This window comes from Oryza sativa, chromosome 1 (genome assembly GCF_034140825.1).
Source record: "Oryza sativa Japonica Group chromosome 1, ASM3414082v1".
Classification (NCBI taxonomy): domain Eukaryota; kingdom Viridiplantae; phylum Streptophyta; class Magnoliopsida; order Poales; family Poaceae; genus Oryza; species Oryza sativa.
This window is the reverse complement of record NC_089035.1, coordinates 38,355,404-38,378,520: the sequence shown is the minus strand read 5'-3', so window position 1 is coordinate 38,378,520 and position 23,117 is coordinate 38,355,404. Positions and strand designations below refer to the sequence as shown.

Here is a 23,117-nt window from a genome sequence, read left to right as displayed (position 1 = left end):
TACTAAACGCACTTTCCTAATGATAAAAGGAAACTAACAAACTATTCCTAATTAATAGATAAACTGCCATGCCGCATCCTCTTTAAACTCGGTCACTTAGGGATAAGCTTCCTTTAGTAGATTGATTTCCTTAACCGAATATAGGAGGAATCCGACTATTGGCGACTTGATAACTCCCATCGGCTGATTCCGAGATGCTGTAGCCGATAATGATTCTAAGCCGATGACGTCTTTCCCGACTTCCAAATTTCATTGTTAACAGTTGTCCACCGCAGCCTTGTGGTGGTGACCGTGGCTGCTCACGTGACAGCTGGACCAGTAGCCTTAGGAGTCGGAGCACTCGACCGCGGGCTCCGACGATGACTTCTGCGCCATCACCGCGGCGTGCGCCAAGAAGGGGGGACGAGAGGTCACCGGCAGTGAAGCCACACGGGGATGAGGAGAAGCGGAAGCGGTGGATTTTTTGGGCGTGAGAAGCACAATGGGGCACTAATGCTGTGGGGTCACGGGCATTGTAGGGTGCGTGACCCACAGATGATTTGTGGCTAAATTTATCAATTGAATGGGCTAGAGGCACGCTTACCGTGGTTTGCACGGCTACTGCCCTAGTGTGTACTAGTAGTTACTTCATCCGTTTCAGAATGTAAGTCATTCTAGTATTTCCTACATTCATATTGATGCCAATGAATCTAGATATGAATGTAGATTCATTGGCATCAATATGAATGTAGGAAATACTAGAATGACTTACATTATGAAATAGAGGGAATACTTGAAAACAAAAAAGAAACTTTGCGTGCTGGAATAGCCGAGGCTTGATGGCAACAGGTCAAACCTCAAGCGTCAGCGTCAATGGTTGTAATGATCATGCTACAACTAAGATAGGGCATTTTTCATTGATACATGAACTTTTGTATCAAAAATAATAGTATGTTCAGTTATAACCCCTCCATCGATCAAGACGCCAGTTTGGCATCGCGGCCCGCGAAAATCCTTCGGTTTCGCGAATGCCATGGCGCGAGTGGGTGCCCGAGGGACCACGGCGTGACAGTGTGACAGATCGATCGATATATACAATAGTGATTGGTTTTTATGACCGGCGATAGGATACGACTATGACGCTGGCTTGACCTGTTCTTCCGGACTCCGTTTCGTTCCCACAAATCATGTCATCAAAATAATTACTCCGATCGCTAACACACAGTCTGAATGGAATTAAATCTCTGTTCGCTTTCGTACCTGCATTTCACTTTCTTTCTACTGCTAGAATGTTTGTGGTCTGCCTTGTCCGTCCTTCATTTCGGAGACTGGAACGATGGCGAGCTCAGGAGCGCCGCTCTGTTCCTCTGCTCTCGTTCTTCTTCCCTGCCTGTTTGTCATAGCCATGGCCGCTCTGCAGAGTGGTGTGGTGGTATTGGCGGACGCCGCTGACACCGTCGCCGCCGACCGGCCGTTGTCCGGCAGGCAGAGGCCACTGGTGTCCAACCGCGGCAAGTTCGCGCTAGGTTTCTTCCAGCCAGGTACCTCCCAACCTGTTATACATGATTCTTCGTGGTTACATGTGGTTTTCCGTAGCTACAATACATGATTCTTTTGGTTTAAAAATAACTTTAATATTAGAGAAATTTTACGTTCTTTGAGAAAATATATCAAAGGTACTTAAATTTTACATTAAAAAATTTAGTACCTCAAAATATACGGTACCTACAACTTACACTAGAAAATATGGTAGCCTTAACAATAAAGTAAAGAGAATAGTATAGTTTGGACTAAGTTTTCTCATGTTATTCGGAGAACTAAAATTTAGCTTTAGCATTACGTACTGATGAGCGACATGTTCATTTACTCGGCCACTTTTTGATGTGCAACAGAAAACTCAGAGCATTGGTACCTTGGCACCTGGTACTACCAAATCTCCAAGCACACGCCGGTCTGGGTTGCAAACAGGGGCTCTCCAATCTCGAATCCGGACACCTCACAACTAACCATAGCAACCGACGGCAACATGGTATTACTCGACAATTCAACAACTGCAATTTGGTCCACGAACATCTCCAACTTCACCTCCAATTCCACGGTCGGTGTCATCCTCGACTCCGGCAACCTTGTCCTCGCAGACGCATCGAACACCTCCATCATCCTCTGGCAGAGCTTCGACCATTTCGGCGATACCTGGCTCCCCGGCGGCAAGCTCGGCCGGAACAAGCTCACCGGCGTGAGCACTCGTCTTGTCGCATGGAAGGCACGCAATGACCCAGTCCCCGGCGTGTTCTCCCTCGAGCTGGACCCGAACGGCACGAGCCAATACCTGCTCCAATGGAACAGTACACTGCAGTACTGGACAAGCGGCAACTGGACCGGCCGCATCTTCACCGGCGTGCCGGAGATGACGCCGACCGGCAGCTACCCGAATTCGCTGTACACCTTCGACTACGTCAACGGCGAGAACGAGAGCTACTTCGTGTACGACCTCAAGGACGACTCGGTCCTCACGAGGTTCGTCTTGGGCGAGATGGGGCAGATCCAGTTCTTGACATGGATGAACGGCGCCAACGACTGGATGCTGTTCTGGTCGCAGCCCAAGGCGCAGTGCGACGTGTACTCGTTGTGTGGGCCGTTCAGTGTCTGCACCGAGAATGCAATGGCATCTTGTAGCTGCCTCCGTGGCTTCGGTGAGCAAAACGTTGGCGAATGGTTGCAGGGAGATCACACTTCAGGGTGCAGAAGAAACGTGGAGCTGCAGTGCAGCAGCAATGGCTCGGTGGTAGGAAGGAGTACTGATCGGTTCTACACGATGGCTAATGTAAGATTACCAAGCGACGCAGAGAGTGTGGTGGCCGCAGGTATTGATCAGTGTGAGGAAGCATGCCTAAGTAATGTTCTTGCACTGCCTACTCCTACAATGGCAGCTGCTCACTGTGGTACAGAGACCTCATCAACCTGCAAGATGTGAGTGTCATTGGTAGCCAAGGCAGCAGCGCAGTTTTGATTCGATTGGCTGCTTCAGAATTGTCTGGACAGAAGCAAAAGCATACCAAGAAGTTGATCACTTTTTCTGTCCTTGCTACTGGTGCTGTACTACTCATGATAGCTGTTTTGGTTGTCATCTTGAGAAGAAGAATGGTGAAGGCAACAACACGAGTGGAAGGTTCCTTGATATCATTCACATACCGTGACCTGAAATCTGTGACCAAAAATTTCTCCGAGAAGCTCGGAGGAGGCGCCTTCGGTTCAGTGTTCAAAGGGTCACTGCCTGATGCAACCATGGTGGCCGTGAAGAAGCTCGAAGGTTTTCGTCAGGGGGAGAAGCAGTTTCGCTCAGAAGTGAGCACAATCGGCAACATCCAACACGTCAACCTGATTAGATTGCTCGGGTTTTGTTCAGAGAAAACTCGAAGACTACTCGTCTACGAGTACATGCCGAATGGTTCGTTGGACAAGCATCTTTTTGGAAGTAACCAACACGTCCTGAGTTGGAACACGAGGTACAAGATTGCTCTTGGAATCGCGAGGGGATTAGACTACCTCCACGAGAAATGCAGGGATTGCATAATACACTGCGACATCAAGCCAGAAAACATACTGCTCGATGGCTCGTTTGCTCCCAAGGTTGCGGACTTCGGCCTCGCCAAGCTCATGGGCCGCGACTTCAGCCGGGTGCTGACCACGTCGAGGGGCACGGTGGGGTACATCGCGCCGGAGTGGATCGCCGGCACGGCCGTGACGGCGAAGGCGGACGTGTTCAGCTACGGCATGACGCTGCTCGAGATCGTGTCGGGGCGGAGGAACGTGCAGGAGCAGGGTGGCGCGGCGGTGGACGGCCTGCTCCCGTTGCTGGCGGCGAGCACGCTCGGCGGCGGTGGCGGCGGCCGGGATGAGCTGGTCAGCGCCGTGGTGGACGGCCGTGTAGGCGTCAACGCCGACATGGGCGAGGTGGAGAGAGCATGCAGGGTGGCGTGCTGGTGCATCCAGGACGACGAGAAGGCGAGGCCGGCCATGGCGACGGTGGTGCAGGTGCTCGAAGGGCTTGTGGAGATCGGCGTCCCGCCGGTTCCGAGATCACTCCAAATCCTCGCGGACCTCGCGAATCAGTCGAATAACTTGCGGTTTTTCTCCGATTTACCGTCAAAGTGAGGCGGTTGCAGGCTTGACGCCAGTCTGCGTTTGGGCGGCTAAGCGTTAAAATCGCCAGAACTTGCATACTCACGTTACCAAAACTTGCTATACTTCATTTAACTAACATGCTTAACATGTGGCCAATAAAATTGAAGCCATACTTCAGCCATAGGAGAGTACACTTGCCACACTTTTATGTGTCAATGACAGTGGGACCCACATCATGGTGAAGGAATCTTGCCAAAAGTGTGGCACCAACCAAACGAATGCCTAACTAAGTCAAACCTGGCTAACTTGAGTTGTGGCATGATGAGGCAAATTGTGGTAAACCAAACAGCCCAGCTTGTTTTGGCGAGCAGATTCTTGTGGCAAAGCGAGCACCGTAAGATTAAGATTTTCGTGCCACGCTTTTTAAACTATTACCTTGTCAAAATTTTGGCAAGGTTACCAAATTTTGGCAAGATTTCATATGTACTTACTAAAATTTAACAACAAATTAAATGTAGTCACTTTATTGGTAACTTTGCCAAATAAATATAAGGTTGAAAATGGTAGCAAAGTAAACAAGCCATTTATATATAAAAGTTGCTCTAAAATATCATATTAATCTTTTTTTAATTTATAATAATTAAAACTCAATCAATCATATGTTGATACCACCTCGTTTTGCGTAAAAAAACTTAATTTTCATCTTCATCTCTAGAAGGAAAGAACAACGATACGAGCCAACATTATTATTTGCTAACTATGTTTAAATATACTGCAACTGCGCCCTTACGTGGTCCTTCAAAAACCAATTTTCGTAGGCGGACCACAATCTAACCAAAAATGTTTTTACTCCGACGTTCGATACGCGATAAAAAATCGGACGTTCCACCGAGTGGGTCCCACCTAACTACTCTTCCACTATTTTCTATCCACTGGTCAACCTTATCTCTATGTGAACCACTCGTTCTTCTCTCTTTCTCTCCCCTCAACACCGTAGCGGCACATCTCGCTCTCCGCAGCACGACCATGTGAGGAGCGAGGAGGATGCCAGCGACCAAGCCGACGGTGGTGGGGCGGCGCAACACGAAGTGGGAGGAGGACGCCGACGACCACACTGGCGATGACCTCTCTGTCTTTGACAATGGCATGGTCAGCCTCATCTTCCTCAACGGCGGCATGGGATGGTGCTCGATGGCGATACGGTCAGCCATGCCTTCCTCGATTGTGATAGGGTTTTATCAACGTCGACAACGTTCCACAGGCCATTGGTGGCGCGAAAGAGCTCCGGTGCCGAGCTCGGAAACGGCCGACCACCGAAGAGGAGGAAGAAGGGTCTAAACTGGCACCTTTTGTTGTACGGTTTTTTGATGTTTCAGCCCACATATTTTTGGTTTTCCACCATGTTTGACCAAAATGTCTCATTGGGTATTTTGATGGTATTTCATATATTTTGTATCTTGTGTGTGTGGTTCGTTGATGTATCAATAGATGAAATTTGATGTTTCAAAAGATACAACGAAATGTTTCAGAGTGTGAATCGATTTGTTTCATTGTTTTAATTCGTTGAAACTTTTTTTTTGAGAGCTGAAACAATTGTGTTCAAGCGATGAAATATTTTCTCCTATCGATGAAACATCTAAAACATTATTGTTGAAACATTTTTCATCGAGTAGTGTAACATGTGAAACATTTTGTAACAGTACAGTAAAACATCTTGCAACAATATAGCAAAACATCGTCCGATGTTTTGCAAAATATCGGACGTAGTAGCAATCTCCAAATCTTGCACGGTCTTCCCATTTCCGTAGGCGGTATTTTCGCTCCGATGTCAACATAGTTAATCGGTACAAGTCGGCTTGCACAGTTGCACTCTGGGCTTTCTGATTCGTTGATCCTCCGTCTCACCCTCACGACGGGCTCATTCCGGCCCAGCATCGCAATGTGCTTGACGCACATCACGCGCGCATGCAGCAATTTCGGATCACACATTCACACGGGCACGTCCCACTCCCACCGTCCCACGCGCCGGCCACCACGGCGAGCAACACCGCCGCACGCAGAGCTCGGCATTGCGTGCGGCGAACGAAAAATCTTCGTTGAGTGCGTGCGTGGCTTCGTGCATGCCATGGCGCAGCGCGAAATGCGTATGGGCGTCCGAGACGGCACGGCGTGTGACGGACCGATCGATACAGTGACTGGTTTTATGACCGGCGAGTTAATTAGGATATGCGACATTGACGCTTGCCGCTTAGCCTCGGCCCGGCGAGGAAAAATTACATTGAGCTAGCTTGCACCTGTTGCCTCTAAGCTCCGGCTATATATCCCACCTCGCAAAGTTTCGTGAAATAATTACTGTCCCTGTCTCAAAATAAATTTAACTTTTACGTACCTCACACATACTAATTAAAAAGAATGCTATAATCCCACCCCAACACTTTATTAAAATCCCAATGTAATTATTTCTTTTTTATCTACTTTTTTTCGCGAATGCGCAAAAGGATTACACGTCAATATATTAAAAGAAAAAGAGTTTTAGTTACACGACGCAATCAACCAGACTGGCTTATGCTAGGGGAAGGAAGAAAAAGCAAGAGAAGAAAAAAAAAACTAAAGCTTAAAGAAACTACGGTGGCTAAAAACAGACTCCAAGCAGCGGGAAGGGGCCAAGCCACACTAGACTACCAACAAATTCCCAAAAGCGGCGATGACAGCTAAAGACCACATATGGCCCTCCGCGTGGATGGACTCCAGAACCATTGAGACCGAAGAGACAGCGAAATCCTATGTATTTATTTTCTATTATCATAAACTCCAATACAATGATCTGCTCAAAATAAACTTATTTTAGTAGAAACCGAAGAAGCCAAAATGATCTTATACTGGAATGGAGATTGCAAGACAGTAAGCAGCAACTGAGTTACTAAGCCAGGAGGAATAAACGTTTCACCCTCCTTCTCTTTCGTTGCCACTGCATTTCACTTTCTTTCTGCATTTCCTGCAGGTTGTCCGTCGCCTATTACCAACGGCCAGGTAGCCAGGTCCAAGCTCCGTCCCTTGAATTCAGAGACTGGAAACAATGGCGCCGCCCTGCTCCTCTGCTCTCGTTCTTCCTTGCCTGCTTGTCATAGCCATGGCCGCTCTGCAAAGTGCTGTGGTGTTTGCCGATACCGTCACTGCCAAACGCCCGTTGTCCGGCAGCCAGAGTGCACTGGTGTCCAAGCGTCGCAAGTTCGCGCTCGGTTTCTTCCAGCCAGGTACCGCCACATTCTATGTGTTTGTTTCCGGCTTTAATTGTTTGTGTTACAAGAAAAGAGCGTAGTAAGGAAAATTTTAGAATGTGTATAGCCTCTAGAGGAAATATGTCGGTGCTTTAATTTCTAACAATCCAAATACGTGGAGCGAGATCGTAGCAACAAGAAAGAAAATAACATGAACAAGGTTCATAGTTACTCCATTTCATCTAGTTAACATTTATACGAGATTTGGTTAAATTTTTAAAAAATTGATCATCAATAATTGATTCAATTGTTTAGTTTTAAAAAGTGGTATGTGAAGATAGATATGCCTTGAAAAATACTATTACGATAGATTCATTATATTTTATAGACTTATCCTAATATAAAATTAATGGCCAAAGCTCCAAGAGTTCGGCTGAATTTTGTCCTAAACAACAAATATTTATAACTGGAGGGAGTACATGTGGTTTTCCACAACAACAAAACATGAGTTATTGTGGTGCAAAACAACTTTGAATGAGAGGAGAATAGTTTTGTCAACTTTTTTTTCTTAAATATATTATAGTTACTACAAATTACCATTGGTATAAGATTTAATCTTTTCAGATGCACTTGATAGTGTAGTGGTAAAAGGTTTAACCCTAAAGTTTTGTGTTCAATTTTAATACGCTTATAACTTTTTCTAATTAACTAATTGATAACCAAGTTGCCCCTTAGTTGTTCTTGTTTCTTTTATGAGATTTATGCTTTTGATTTTTGTGTGCTTACTAAGAGGTACTACTCCTTTTGATGTGCAACAGAAAATTCACAGCATTGGTACCTTGGCATCTGGTACAACCAAATTTCCAAACACACACCTGTCTGGGTTGCAAACAGGGGCACTCCAATCTCGAATCCGGACACCTCACAACTAACCATAGCAACCGACGGCAACATGGTATTACTCGACAATTCAACAACTGCAATTTGGTCCACGAACATCTCCAAGATCGCCTCCAACTCCACGGTCGGTGTCATCCTCGACACCGGCAACCTTGTCCTCGCAGACGAATCGAACACCTCCATCATCCACTGGCAGAGCTTCGACCATTTCGGCAACACCTGGCTCCCCGGCGGCAAGCTCGGCCGGAATAACAAGCTCGCCGGCGTGAGCACCCGTCTGGTCGCATGGAAGGCTCGCAATGACCCATCTCCAGGCGTCTTCTCCCTCGAGCTGGATCCGAATGGCACGAGCCAATACCTGCTCGAATGGAGCATCACGCAGCAGTACTGGACGAGCGGCAACTGGACTGGCCGCATATTCGCCGACGTGCCGGAGATGACGGGATGCTACCCGAGCTCGACGTACACCTTCGACTACGTCAATGGCGAGAACGAGAGCGAGAGCTACTTCGTGTACGACCTCAAGGACGAGTCCGTCCTCACGAGGTTCTTCCTGAGCGAGATGGGGCAGATCCAGTTCTTGACATGGATCTACGCAGCCAAGGACTGGATGCCGTTCTGGTCTCAGCCCAAGGTGAAGTGCGACGTGTACTCGCTGTGTGGCCCGTTCAGTGTCTGCACCGAGAACGCACTGACATCTTGTAGCTGCCTCCGGGGATTCAGCGAGCAGAACGTTGGCGAGTGGTTGCAGGGAGATCACACTTCAGGGTGCAGAAGAAACGTCGAGCTGCAGTGTAGCAGCAATGCCTCAGTGATGGGGAGGACTGATGGTTTCTACACGATGGCCAACGTGAGATTACCAAGCAATGCAGAGAGCGTGGTGGTCATAGGAAATGATCAGTGTGAGCAAGCATGCTTAAGAAGTTGTTCTTGCACTGCTTACTCCTACAACGGCAGCTGCTCACTGTGGCATGGAGACCTCATCAACCTGCAGGATGTGTCTGCCATTAGTAGCCAAGGAAGCAGCACTGTTTTGATTCGCTTGGCCGCTTCAGAATTGTCTGGCCAGAAGCAGAAGAACACCAAGAACTTGATCACTATTGCCATCGTTGCTACTAGTGTTCTAGTACTCATGATAGCTGCTTTGTTTTTCATCTTCAGAAGAAGAATGGTAAAGGAAACAACAAGAGTGGAAGGTTCCTTGATAGCATTCACATACCGTGACCTGAAATCTGTGACCAAAAATTTCTCCGAGAAGCTCGGGGGAGGCGCATTCGGTTTAGTGTTCAAAGGGTCGCTACCTGATGCGACCGTGGTGGCCGTGAAGAAGCTCGAAGGTTTTCGTCAGGGGGAGAAGCAGTTTCGCGCGGAGGTGAGCACGATCGGCAACATCCAACACGTCAACCTGATTCGATTGCTCGGGTTTTGCTCGGAGAAATCGCGAAGGCTACTCGTCTACGAGTACATGCCAAACGGTTCACTGGACAAGCAACTTTTTGACAATAAAAAACATGTCCTGAGTTGGAACACGAGGTACCAGATTGCTCTTGGAATCGCGAGGGGATTAGACTACCTCCACGAGAAATGCAGGGATTGCATCATACACTGCGACATCAAGCCAGAGAACATACTGCTCGATGGCTCGTTTGCACCCAAGGTCGCCGACTTCGGGCTCGCCAAGCTCATGGGCCGCGACATCAGCCGCGTGCTGACCACGGCGAGGGGCACGGTGGGGTACATCGCGCCGGAGTGGATCGCCGGCACGGCCGTCACGGCGAAGGCGGACGTGTTCAGCTACGGCATGACGCTGCTCGAGATCGTGTCGGGGAGGCGGAACGTGCAGGGACGACGGAGGAGGCAGGAGCAGCAGGACGACGGCGGCGCGGCGGCGGACCGCCCATTCCCGTTGGTGGCGGCGGGCAGGCTCGTCGGCGGCGGCGGAGGCCGGCGGGAGGAGCTGGTCAGCGCCGTGGTGGACGGCCGGCTCGGCGGCGACGCCGACATGGGCGAGGCGGAGAGAGCATGCAGGGTGGCGTTCTGGTGCATCCAGGACGACGAGAACGCGAGGCCGGCCATGGCGACGGTGGTGCAGGTGCTCGAAGGGCTCGTGGAGATCGGCGTCCCGCCGATTCCGAGATCACTTCAGTTCCTCGCGGAGTTGGCCGATCAATCAAATTACTTGCAGTTCTTCTCCGATTTATTACCGTCGAATTGAGGTCCTTGCAGGTGCAGGCTTGAGGCGAGCCTGGGCTTGGCCTGTCAAAGCCCAGCTTCTATGGTCAAAGCTGGGTCTTTCAACTTTGTCGTTGACAATGGTTCTCTCTCTTTCCGTTGCTGTTGTTTTTAACAGGATTTTTTTTTTGTTTTGGCGAGCAGACATTGGTTATGTTGTATATTACCGTATTCTGAAAGAAGGAAAATATATTACCGGTTGTAGTTTTTCTTCATAACAATCACCGGATTTACTAAATTTCCGTATTCTGAAAGGAGGAAAATTACCGGACTTTGTTTTTTTTTTCATAACAATCACCGATTTACTAAATTTCTGTATCTTTTGTTCATAACAATCACCGGATTCACTAAATTTCTGTAGTTTTTGTTCATAACAATCACCGAATTTACTAAATTTGTTCATAACAATCACCGGATTTACTTGTTCATAACAATCACTGGATTTACTAAATTTATGTTGACAAAAGAAAAGGAAAAAAAATCGAAAGATTTATTTTCTCAATCAGGATTTGCCTCAATATTTGTGCTGGCATCCAAATTTACTAAATTTTTGTCGACAGAAAATAGAAAAACTTTCGATCTTTTGTCCATCAAGTCTCTGCCTCAAACATGAATGTAGCACACAATCTGGTCCTTTCACTCTTGATCCGACGGTCCATAGTGATTCTAATGCGTGGTACTGTTCATCCTCTGCATTAGTACCTCTAAAGCAGAGGATCCGAATTGCTCAAACATTCGTTCTGGCGTGGGAGGAAACAAGTTCACTAGAAATTTCTTTGACACGCTCACGCAGTCACACGGAATCGAACTTAGGGACTGTTCAGGTTATAGACAAAATATTCAATTTTAACAAAATTTTAGTATGATTTCTCATGTATTTACTAAAAGTTTGCAAAAAAAATTGTATGTATATCTTTAGTAACTTTAAAAAAATAGTATGGTTTAAAATAACATCAATTTGAACAGCCCCTTAGTTAATTCAACTTGGAATTAAATTAATCGCTAATCATGACAATTAATCACTAATTAATTCAGCATGGCACTGGTATCACCAAACGGTCTCGCTATTCCATTCCGCGAGACCATGCGGTCTCGCACTTTCACCGCGCGATACCGTCGGCGACGTCACGTCCACGTCATTTTCGCGCAACGGTTGTGCGAGATCGACGGTATATTTCTAAAAAGTTTTTGCATCCCGAATATTCCTAAAAAAATGATTGAACAATATATTTTTAAATTTAATTCGGAACAAATTCACTAGAAATTTCTTTGACACATTCACGCAGTCACACGGAATCAAACTCAGGAACTATTGATCACACACTGTATGCACTAGCCACTTGGACCATCGCAAATATTTCAAAAATTTTGTGCATCTTATGTACAAGTTACATTATAATTATTTAAATGTGCATTATAATTCATTAAATGATTTTAGAGAAATTTTGTTTTGAAAGTTGTATGACTATACTCATCCTAGACATAGTTATATTTGGACAAATTTGAATCCGGATGCTATTTATATTTTGGGACGTGGTAGTAACACGTGCAAGGGCATGGAAGGAATAGAAACAAACTCAGTTCAAAATTACAGAGACAAAACAAACTCAATTGCAAGTGACAGAGAAAAGAAAGTAGCCGCTGTATTAAATCTCGAATGGTCGAAATCATCAAACCAGAGCATCCCGAAGAAGAAACCCGTTTCAGAACCACCACCACATTATTCCACGACAGGAAACCGCAGCATTTCGTAACGTATACAACCCCAAAAAGGAAAGGAAAAGAAAAAAAAACCGACACGTATCATCAGACGTTCTGCGTGACGCCGCTGGGCGCGGCCTTGTTGTTGTTGTGGTGCGTGTCGTTGTTGTCGGAGTACCATCCGTGCTTGGTGGAGTCGTACTTCTCGCCGTCGCCCCACAGCGCGTACGCCTCCTCCCCGTGCACGGCGTCGTCGCCGATGGCGAGCTCCTCCTCGGGCATCCGGAGGGGAACCACGGCGCGGACGGCGAGGCAGACGAGGCTGGTGACCACCACGTTCCAGCAGATGATGAAGAGGGCGCCGGCCACCTGGCGGACGAACTGGAGGCCGCCGCCGCGGCCGGGGTAGAAGGCGCCGCGGGAGTTGGTGACGGGGAGGAAGAGGGAGCAGAGGACGGGCTCGGCGAAGAGGCCCGTGGTGGCGCCGCCGAGGAATCCGGCGACGGCGTGGGTGTGGAAGACGCCCAGGGTGTCGTCCACCTGCTGCAGGAGGCGCGACCGCTTGTGCACCACCATCATCGTGAACCACGGGATGCTGCCGGAGAGGATGCCCATCACGATCGCCGCCCAACCCTGCACCAGGCCTGATCGACCATGCATATGCAGACGCCGTTCAAGACGGATCAGTTACGCCCAGCCCCAGATACAGATTTTACTAACTCGGTTTAAAATTTCAGATAAATCTATTTTCAAGTTTATACTCCATCCGTTTCATATGACCTTTTCCTAGTTAAACTTCTTAAAGTTTAATCGAGTTTATCAAAAAATAGAGTAAATTTTATAAAGCATCATCTATTATGGACCAATTTACGCAAAACCATAGCACGTGGAACGTAACCCCGGGTATTATAGTTCTAAAGTTTCACAAAACTACGCCATTAACCAAATTGACAAACTCCTGTATCAAAATTTTAAAAAGTTTAACTAACATAGATGTAACATTTATATGATAGATAATAACTCATAAACTTGAAATTTGATTATAGAACTCAAAAGTATGGTAGACCAAAATCAAAATAATCAAGAGTGTGGTTTTGTGAAACTTTGTGATTTTGTGCAACTTATGACCATAATATATGGGTCAGGTGAAATTCACTCTAAAAAATATAATAATATTTTTCAATACAAAACAAATGTATTATTAAAATATATCTAATGCTATATTTAGTGAAACTAATGATTTTGTAGATGTTTGCTAAATTATTTTATAAACTTATTCAAACTTAAAAGATTTTTTTTAAAAAAACATCCAAAACGATTTATATTATGAAAAGGAGAAAGTAATAATAAGTATAAAACTCAATTAGTCATGTCTAATGTTTTTTTTTCGCCCAAAATTCATTTTCAGTATAAACGATCGAAGATCACCTAGTGTACTGTGTGTAGATTAAGCATGGGCGGTGCACTGGTGCAAGCGATGAGGAGCATGCATATATAGTGTGATGGTACCTGCGCCGGGAGTGATGCAGACGAGGCCGGTGATCATGCCCTGGACGGCGCCGATGACGGACGGCTTCTTGAAGAAGATGACGTCGAGGCAAGTCCAGACGAGGAGGCTGGTGGCGGCGCAGATGTTGGTGTTGAGCACGGCGAGCGAGGAGTCGATGTTGGCGGAGTACGGGTCGCCGCCGTTGAACCCCGCCCACCCCATCCACAGTATGCCGGCGCCGGTGAGCATGAGCAGCACGTTGTTTGGCGGGAACCTCTCCCTGTCCTTGGTCGACCTGGGCCCCACCCAGTACGCCGCGGTGAAGCCGGCGACACCCGACGAGAGGTGGATGACGTAGCCGCCGGAGTAGTCCATGACCCCCCAGTGGAAGAGGAAGCCGCCGCCCCACAGCGAGAAGGCGCCGACGGTGTAGGAGAAGGTGAGCCAGAGCGGGACGAACAGCATCCACGCCTTGATGTTCATCCGCCCCAGCAGCGAGCCGGCGAGGAGGATGAGCGTGATGGCGGCGAACACGCACTGGAAGTACACCATGGTGGCCATCGGGTAGAGCGGGTTCACCCATGGCGTCTCCACCACGGCGTCGGCGCCGCCGCCGCCCTTGTAGAACTGCGTCGTCTGCGGGAGCACGGCCTGGGCGAGGAGGAAGCTCTGGCCCAGCGCCGGCCGCGCCTTGCCCCAGAACGGGAGGAGCTTGTGGCCGAACGACATGTTGTAGCCCCAGGTGACCCAGCACAGCCACACGGCGGCGAAGGCGTAGAGCGCCATGAACGCCGAGTTCACCGCCCACTTCTTCTTCACGATGCTGCCGTACAGGATCACCAGCCCCGGCACGCTCTGCATCCCCACCAGCGTCGCCGAGATCATCTGCCACGCGTTGTCGCCCTTGTTCAGCCACTCCGGCACCGCCATCCCCGACGGCTGGTACGCCACCGACATGTTGAACGCGTCCCCCGACATCGCGGCGTGCGTACGTACGTAGTAGCGGCTCTCTCGACGACGATCGACTACGGTGGCTGGCTGGCTGGCCGGCTGGCCGGAGATCGGTCGGTCGGTGCACGGCGATGGTGAAGCTATGGGGAACTTACGGCGAGATATATATATAGGGTGAGGCGGCGAGGCAGCTGGCGGCGAGAGCGAATAGAATGGTGAGTGACACGAGGGAGAGCCTAGTGATGAACGAGCACAGCTGGGGCTCGCGAGATCGGCGAGGGAAGAATCCAAGCGCGCGGCTTTGGGATTGGAGGAGAACGCGTCCTATTGGCTGGGCTGTACTGATGCTCCCTTATCTTCCGCTAAGATTCACGTAGAGACTCGAGTGATCGAGTCTTGTGTGCTTCTGGACTTGTGAATGTTTTGGCTTGGCTGGTAAAGGATTTTCCTCGGCCTGGCTGGATGCTCTTGTCCTAGGTAGCCACTGCCCTATTTTATTTTTAATTTTTTTAAAAAAAATTGGAGTAAATTTCCATTCGGATCCTCTATTCTGAGTTTATCGAAGTGTCAAGTCTTTCACGATTTTGTATCAAATGAGAGAGGATTAATGCATGATAAAGGGGAAAAAAATCCTATGTAAAGAAGCATACAGGATTTCAGGCCGACGAGTTGTACCTGCGATCGTCAGAAGTACAGAACCGGCCGAGCAACGAATGATTGGCAAGTAGACTGGGCCTTTTGCTGTCCAGTAGTGGGTTGTTGTTTGCTTCGCATACGGCTGACCGTAGCAGTACACGTGGCAGCAGATGGCTGTCTGACCTCGTAGTGCATTGGGTGAAACGCATCGCCTCTGCTCCTCCAGTCCTGCTTCCATATTGCAGCACTAGCAGCTTGCTGACCTCTCCAATACAATGAGAATATGGGATCCAAGGTCGTTTTCACTTTTCAGCAGTTGGTTGAATATTCTTGGACATCTGCTACAGGATTTTAGAAGGGGAGATTCACCAGCAAGATTACAAGGTCGTCACCCCAAGTCTCCCACCATTTTACACTGCCACTTTGATGACTGCAAACTTTGTCGTACCAAAAGCTCCCACGGGATGGAGTGTAGTGAGTGCTACACCCAGTTCTGCACGAGGATTCTGTGAGCTCCACGGTCGAAAGCTACAGCAAATATGAGTCCTCCATTGCTTTTCATTCCACGAGATTAAAAGGGTTTGGAGAACCCTGACCTCCATGGTGCATTCCAAAAGCTTTGTTTACACCTTGGGTCACAGATTAATGTGAACAGCAACCTTGCCAACTCTCTCAATCAAGCTTTATCCAGTTCGTGATTCAGAAAGAGTTCAGGGCTACTGCACGACACCACGAGACACTCATGCCGCCATGGAAAGTCTGTACTCTGTACAAGACAACAGATATGTATCAGGGGCGTCGGAAAGAACTCGTCTGCAAGAATATACCATTATCATCTAAATTAACATTAGTCAACATCATCTCAGGTAGATCATTTGCACATATGATTACATAAAACACAAAAGCGACATCTACAATCATATTTGGAGGACCAACTCGTCAATTGCAAGGCCGGCAGAAAGTAACCATTGCCGTTAACATCTTCCATTTCACCTTCATCCGTGGAATTGTATAGTTTGTGTTAAACTAGTACATCAGCTGCTATGCTCGATTGACGAACAACAATTGATAAAAAGAAGTGGAAAAAGCACAATGCTAGCGACCTAGCATGGACAAGAAGATGACTATACCAACTACAATAACGCAATAAAGTGTTTGGGTATACTTAGGGATCACCAAGAAGGGTGCGTATCTTGCTATGAGTGAGCGACAAGCACTAGCTGGAACAAAAAAAAAGAATAAAAATGACAGCTAGGAACTCAAGTAGAAACTCACAAAATAAGAACAAATCCATATGTAGCAGGCACACAAAGATTCACATCAAATGTGATGTTAGACAAAGTTCTCATAGTGCTTGACAATGTGACAGATAAGACAAGCCATCTAGTAACAGGGAAAAAAAAAAGAGCATAAGCACAATCAGAACTAATTTCCAAACCTTCATGAATTTGAGCTGGCCTTGAATAAACTAGCAAGTAAATCTAGGTCGTATTTTATGTCCAATCTACATAAATATTCTCATATTCCTCAAACCTAAACCCCTCATTTTCTGGCACTGAGATTAGCCTTAATCTACATAAGTTATATCTAACAGAGAAAGCAGCTCGCATAATGTGAGCTGCAGCTGCCGCACGGCTATGAAGGAATTACCTGATAAATTGGTGACTCTGAAGCATTATATCTTTTAATTCCCCCATCTAATGTTTTCAGGCATCCACTTCCTAATGGCCACGCAGAAATAGAAGTGTTTTAAAAAATCAGAAAATAGTCAAACTTGCGTGACATTAGTATAATGCAGCCATTAGTCCAGATAAAGAAGCTTGGCTTGCTTTTTCCCAGCAATCAATACAGAGTTCCAAGTCCAACTATGCTGTGCCAAACATCAAAAGCCAAGACAAACGGTGACCTGATCATTTTGCTTCACTGTCAGATTCATGTATTATAAATGGCATGATTTTTCTGCTATTGCTTCATTGATGATATTTTGTGAGTTTATGTTTGGGCTTTAGTATGGAAAATAATATATTAGAGCAAAGTAAGATCGACTAACAGAAGCTGTGCATCAAGGGAAGTGAGAAAACACAGTAAACTTCAAAATAATATGACAGTTGCATTCTAACAAATTAAAACAAGTATAATGGTGAAAAATTTGCAGTAATTAAATTAAACATGAGTTATTTTATCATCGTTGAATAGTCTTTTCAAGTATCATAAAAAAACAGACCACCTTGTACTGTGATCCAGAAAAGTGCATCAGGGGCTCATGGTGAGAAACAATATACCTCGGTATGTATAGTACTGCAATTGTTTTAGACGCCTCCTAAAATTTCAATTAACCTTAGAAATGTTTTACTTAAGTCAGATTATTTGCTAGATATATTTGAAGATAAAACAACCCAATAAACTACAGCCAGTTCTCTAACAGAGACCATGGACAAGCCTCTTTTCTGCAGTTATCTAGATATATTTTCTGCAGTACAAACACAAAGCCTCTTTTCTCTGCGTCATTCGATTTATCATAGATTTAATGACTTTCATGTAAGAGACGTGTGAATTCTTTGCTAGTTGGTTTGATTAGCTTCTTAGTTTGAGAAAATTTAAGATCATTTATTCTGTAAAAGCAGGGAGGTTCACTCTGCACTCACCTAAGGGTTCTGAGTCATAGGTGTTATCAGAGTATTAGCATCTCTTACAGGTTTTTCCACAGATTACAATAATCCAGCCAGGAAGTTGGATATGTACATCAGCGGAAACCCTGATAACCTTCAGTGGATAAGAATAACACCATCCTGATCATGGAAAAGGACGTGTCTAAATCAAAATATGCATGGGACTGTAAAAAAAAATAGTACATTGATAACAGAAAGAAAGGTAACAAGTAGCTTACAAAAAGAAAAAAAATATAAGTAGCTTACATCTGTAATAGAAAACTTATCCTTTGTGTTGAGGGAAGGCTGCATCCACTCAGAAGTACGTAAAGGTAGCTCCTTGTTTTCCTGACCAGAGAAAAGTTCTGCTTCTTGTCCTGTAAAAATCAAATAAACATATGCAATGAAAATAAGGACAAAATCATGAACCACATAAAAAGACCATTTACCAACCTAAATCTTGTAGCTTTATCCTGTGTGTAACAAATGACTGCAAGAACACAAATTCAGAAATCCTTTAGACAGTTATGTGGTTATGATTCATAAATAGATACTGGCCACACGGCAATGTATATATGCATACAACAAACAAATCAAATGGCGATTGAAGCTTACTGTTAGCATGTTCTGTAATACTTTGTACGAAATCAGAATTAACATTTTAATGAATAAAGATCACGGACCTGCCATACTGACGGCATGAATTCACGGTATGAGATGTTTTTCTCTTCCTCCTGACCTATGCATCTCATTGTTGAATCCTCTAACATCTGTTTTGAAGTACCCCTAAATACCCAAAAAGAAAGCCAGTATCCTTCAGGTTTTCAGCTTCTTCACATGGGAAGATCATGATCCTGAGTAAAAGAACTTGACATATGCAACAAAAGGAAGCATGTTGATTTTAAACAGAGCAAATGCATGGTGGCAAAAATATGTAAAACAAATCAGAGTGATCAATTAGTTGTGCCATTTCCTCCTGAATGAATCACCTTATCACACCTTAATCATCCTTTTGAGAGGTAAAATATTTGCATCCATCAGATAACAGTAAAAAGGGTCCATGCTGGTAGTGATATTACCTTTGGAAATCATTTCCAGTGAATCCTTCGCCATATATGGGTGCCTTGGTGGCCATCACCAAAACAGGTTGAAGTTGCAAAAAATTGCGTAATTTTTGGACAACTGTTTCTGTCATACTCTGCAGTGATAGAGTTCTCCTGCATGAATAGTTGTGAAAGGGTTAGCATAAAAGCAAAGAGATACTAGTGAGATAGAGTTACAGAATTGGCAGAAGTAATTGTAATCCAAAATGCTGGATACTTTCAGGTTGGAAAATTTTGTAAATGTTTCCAACAAAGTCTAACATGTTTTTGTACAGTGTTCCCATGCACAAGTACGCATTTTAATCCTCTTTCCTAAGCAATACACTGCAATTGAAACATACCTAGTTATTCTCACCTAAGTTGTAGTAATATTTTGTAGTTTGAACTGTGCCACTGAGCACTATCATTACAAGTACATGTGTATTCCATACTGTATTTCATGATGTTTTTTGTGTAAATGTTGCATATGCAATAATGATGCATCTAATATTAGTTGAAAATGCAAGTAGCATTTATTTTCTTTTGAATGATAATTATTAAGTGATAGTGACTACCCATTGCATTCAGAGTGTGTGTGACTGTGTAACATGCTGTAACTCTTCTATTTTAATTTATGTATGCGAGATAGCAAGAGGATGCATACTTTCTATGTACTGTAGTATTGTACCATCCTACCCTTTAGCAGATGAAGTATTAAGTTAAACCTGTTTTATTCACATGTTTACAAGTGTAGAAGAGACAATAATTAATTAAAACATCTATGCTAATTGTTATTGTGATATATGCACATGACAAAATCAGGAGGATATGAAGCTAATACTGCATGAAATGTTTTTCGCAATCACCCTTTACTCTCTGTGATAGGTTGAGAATCACGATCCATCCAGTAGAATGAGCCAATGCTGGAAAAGGGATAATGTTACAAAATGTTTAGCAGTTACTACAAGAATAAAAAGTACAGAAGAAAAGTCCGGAGGGCCAAATGGTTATGTGAGAACAATGCAGAATACCATTAAAAAAATTTGAATGATGCAGCATTTTGAGAAAGTAGCCACAACTTCAATACAAGCGGCAGACCAAAAGATGCAATAAGTGTGACCATAACAAATAGAAAGACAAAGGAAACCTTGAAAAGGAATACCTGTCTATCATAAGGAAATATATGCCAACACCAAGAACTTCGCTCTTTGCTGGTGATTGGGAATGTATATTCTGTAAAATGAACAACCAGTTATAATAACAAAACGTGTATCTTATATACGCATTAAGATATAACTTATCTACACATGGCATAACTCCTAGACTGTTACAAAAATAAAAGGGGAACAGAATGTGTTGCCTTCTTTGTAATTCATTCTACAAAAGCATTTCATGGTTCTGACTGTTTTTCAATAATACAGCTATCTTATGATTATCTCATAAAGATTAAGCTTAGGTCCATGACAAATATAAGGTGATTCCAGAGAATGAGCAAGAACTCAGTATTCTCTATGTGTTTTCAAAACTTTCAGGATCAATATATTTTTAAATATTTAGATACATGAAAACCATAAGTCGAGATTAATGATTGATCAAAAGGTACTTACATAATATTATACATTTATTGAGTTTTACAAATATATTACGATAGAAATCAACAGATGTCCATGAGTGAATGAAGTAATTTTGTTGGACATGAGTGGCAAAAGTTTTTTTTTTTTGTCTTCTATGGGACAAAAAAAATTTGTCAAACCATTATGAATATTCAAGAAATGTTACTGCAAATGCCTAAGTCAACTGTCAGAACATAACACCTGAGCAAATGATCAGTTGGTTAATTTGGTACCAGAAAGGCAAACTGACATGATAGCCCTATACTCTTCTGTATCTAAACAAGGAACAACGGAACCTTTTGCATACTCAGCAATTATACAAGTATACAACCTAAAGAAACCAACTTGTTCATCCAGTGGTTCAAAGGGTCAGGCATAATTTAATATAGCCCCCTGTTTATATACTTTTACATATTTCATGTCAGCCATCAGTTAAAGAAAAGGAGGACACAAATGAGGATGCTAATGTGCCCGTGTATAAACATATTGTCAGATAAAACTTGCCTGCAAAGCTGCTATAAAATCTGAACTATTGTAACAACGGGCATACAAGAAACGCTTCATGCACTCAGAAAATAGCGTGTTTTCGGAAAAACTATTTGTAGCGCCATCCTTTGCAAATTCTTCATTTGTTGGATTTGTGGAGCCTGTAATTACAGAGGATTGGAAACAATAAGAATCAAAATTTGTCTATTTATGGCACAGTTATTCTCCACTAAGAATTGAGGGGTATGTAGGTGTAGAATAGTGGAGGGAGCCTAAGCCTATAAAAGATTTACACAAATCAATTCCTAACTACAACATTATGAACAAAAGACAGCACAGTTAATCAGTCAGCTCTATGCACCCATAAAAGCATGCATCATGTTCAACATGCTCTAAGTTGGATAGGATGCATGACTTAATAATGCAAAGTTCACAATGCAAGCAAAACTGTACCACAGCACTCTCCAATGCGATTTCTCAGAATTTGAGCCAGCCGCAGCACATCAAATCGGCAGTCCAGATCCAAGTACATGACCACTTTACCCAGGCCCCCAAAATAGGTACCCTTCCACTCCTTCGGTAATATGCATTGTACTGCAGCCTACAATAGTAATAACAACTCAGTGACTGAGCAGATCACACTTAACTTTTACATTGCTTCATTGAAAAAAATATATAGGTGTCAAAATGGCATTGAGTTTATCCACTTATGATTTATGAAGCATGAAGCATTATAGCATTCTAAACTAGTACCTTTCACCAAACACACAAGGTAATCCCCCTCCCAACCCCCCCCCCCCCCCTCTTTGTAAATTACTCCTATGTCCCGTGTTCCCAGAAACAGCAGTAATTTAACGAAATATCTCCGATTTTCTAAAACTCCCGCACAGCATAGTGTCATTCGGTCATTGCTCTTTTTCTTTCACTTATCATAAGTTGTGTTGAATCCCATATTGAGATTATGAATGCAGATATGCACTATCATTAGCTTCATAACAAATTGGGGTCGATCAAAGCTTGCAGCAGATACTGAAATTCTTAAGACATTTGCTAAAGGGAAGTTCTGGTAGAAAGGACGACTAAGTGAGGGCTAAATGCCTTATGTTCGCTAACCATTTAGGCGGAGAAAGCTTTGGATTCTCTTACCGTGAGAAGCAGCTGGGACTTGCCGGAGTTGGACGGGCCAGCGATCTCGACGACGTTGCCCGGGCGGAGCGGAGCGCGGTGGAGCGGCGGCGGGAGGAGGATGGGGGGCCGCGCCGAGAGGGAGCGGGAGAGGAAGGCCGCCGCCGTCTCGTCGACGGCAAGCCACGCTCGGGGGTCTCCCCCTGCCTCTCCCGCCATGGCTAGGGTTCTGGAGCTCTCGTCGCCGGCTCGTCGTTCCTTTTCACCAAATTTTTTTAGTGCTTTTTGAGTGCTCGGTTCGATCGTGTTTGGCGCCTTTGGTTTATGTGAATCTGTGTTTGGCGCGCTGGCTGGGCCAGTGCGGACTGCGGTAGCGCCATTCACCGGACAAGCTTCCATTCTCAGGTAGCGGTGGTGGAGTTTCTGAATATTACATTTATTCTCAGAATATTTGAATATGTAGTTGTAGAATTAAAAAAATAAAATAAACTGAAATTAGAAGCAGAAAAACCAGTGTTTCTAGATTAACGTGACTAACAACCAGCTACTTCCCAGAAACAATTATATGTAGTAATGTATATATAGTATCTGTTTCCAAGAGGTTCTACTCTCTTTTTATGTAATCCAAGAGGTTCTACTCCCTTTTTATGTAAAGCTAAAGATCTGTTTCTAGCTCCCAACTTCAACTTACCTAGAGCCGAAGCTGTGCCAAACGGTCCAAATCCATTTTTTTTGGAGTGGAGTTGGCAGAGCTACTCCTAGAAAATGAACTACGAGGGTGGAGCTGGGTTTTTCTGCTCCATAGCTCCACTCCACCCTAAAAGACCCATAAAACTGTTAGTCTCTAGCTCCAGCTATAAATTATAGTTTGAACTGAAATGGAAGCAGGCTCGCTCACATATTATAATTTGAACTAAAATCTTGGAGGACTA

The 23,117-nt window shown here is 44.8% G+C and overlaps 3 protein-coding genes and 1 pseudogene across 10 annotated transcripts; 2 read left to right on the top strand and 2 right to left on the bottom strand.

Annotated features, from left to right (window-relative positions):
• The first annotated feature begins 1,242 nt into the window (after positions 1–1,242).
• Positions 1,243–4,285, top strand: LOC4324938 (G-type lectin S-receptor-like serine/threonine-protein kinase At2g19130; annotated as a pseudogene).
• A 2,634-nt stretch (positions 4,286–6,919) lies between these two features.
• On the top strand, positions 6,920–10,658 carry LOC107276737 (G-type lectin S-receptor-like serine/threonine-protein kinase At2g19130). Its single transcript, XM_026022360.2, has 3 exons — positions 6,920–7,005; positions 7,106–7,358; positions 8,141–10,658. Exons 2-3 carry the CDS (start codon positions 7,181–7,183, stop codon positions 10,435–10,437), a joined length of 2,475 nt encoding a protein of 824 aa, XP_025878145.1. The 5' UTR covers positions 6,920–7,005; positions 7,106–7,180; the 3' UTR covers positions 10,438–10,658.
• Positions 10,659–12,072: 1,414 nt separating this feature from the next.
• On the bottom strand, positions 12,073–17,975 carry LOC4324937 (ammonium transporter 3 member 1-like). Of its 3 annotated transcripts, XM_066309680.1 has the most exons (5): positions 17,877–17,975; positions 16,882–16,952; positions 15,271–15,997; positions 13,665–15,084; positions 12,073–12,799 (listed from the first exon to the last, which is right to left on the bottom strand). In XM_066309680.1, the coding sequence occupies exons 4-5, from the start codon at positions 14,620–14,622 to the stop codon at positions 12,261–12,263; spliced, it is 1,497 nt and encodes a 498-aa protein (XP_066165777.1). In that variant the 5' UTR covers positions 14,623–15,084; positions 15,271–15,997; positions 16,882–16,952; positions 17,877–17,975; the 3' UTR covers positions 12,073–12,260. The 3 variants fall into 3 exon arrangements, with proteins under 3 accessions (XP_066165777.1, XP_066165801.1, NP_001383794.1); XM_066309704.1 differs by lacking the exon at positions 16,882–16,952; NM_001396865.1 differs by lacking the exons at positions 15,271–15,997; positions 16,882–16,952; positions 17,877–17,975 and having other exon boundaries at positions 12,080–12,799; positions 13,665–15,071.
• Positions 17,976–18,332: 357 nt separating this feature from the next.
• Positions 18,333–22,480, bottom strand: LOC136351037 (DNA repair protein XRCC2 homolog). Of its 6 annotated transcripts, none has more exons than XR_010741154.1 (6): positions 22,207–22,480; positions 21,514–21,661; positions 20,124–20,194; positions 18,959–19,096; positions 18,563–18,665; positions 18,333–18,369 (listed from the first exon to the last, which is right to left on the bottom strand). XR_010741154.1 is itself a non-coding variant. In XM_066310178.1 (6 exons), the coding sequence occupies exons 1-5, from the start codon at positions 22,402–22,404 to the stop codon at positions 19,824–19,826; spliced, it is 621 nt and encodes a 206-aa protein (XP_066166275.1). In that variant the 5' UTR covers positions 22,405–22,480; the 3' UTR covers positions 18,963–19,096; positions 19,803–19,823. The 6 variants fall into 6 exon arrangements, 4 of the variants coding, with proteins under 4 accessions (XP_066166277.1, XP_066166276.1, XP_066166279.1 ...); XM_066310178.1 differs by lacking the exons at positions 18,333–18,369; positions 18,563–18,665 and adding exons at positions 19,803–19,884; positions 21,079–21,221 and having other exon boundaries at positions 18,963–19,096; XM_066310180.1 differs by lacking the exon at positions 18,333–18,369 and having other exon boundaries at positions 18,594–18,733.
• Between the last annotated feature and the right edge of the window lie 637 nt (positions 22,481–23,117).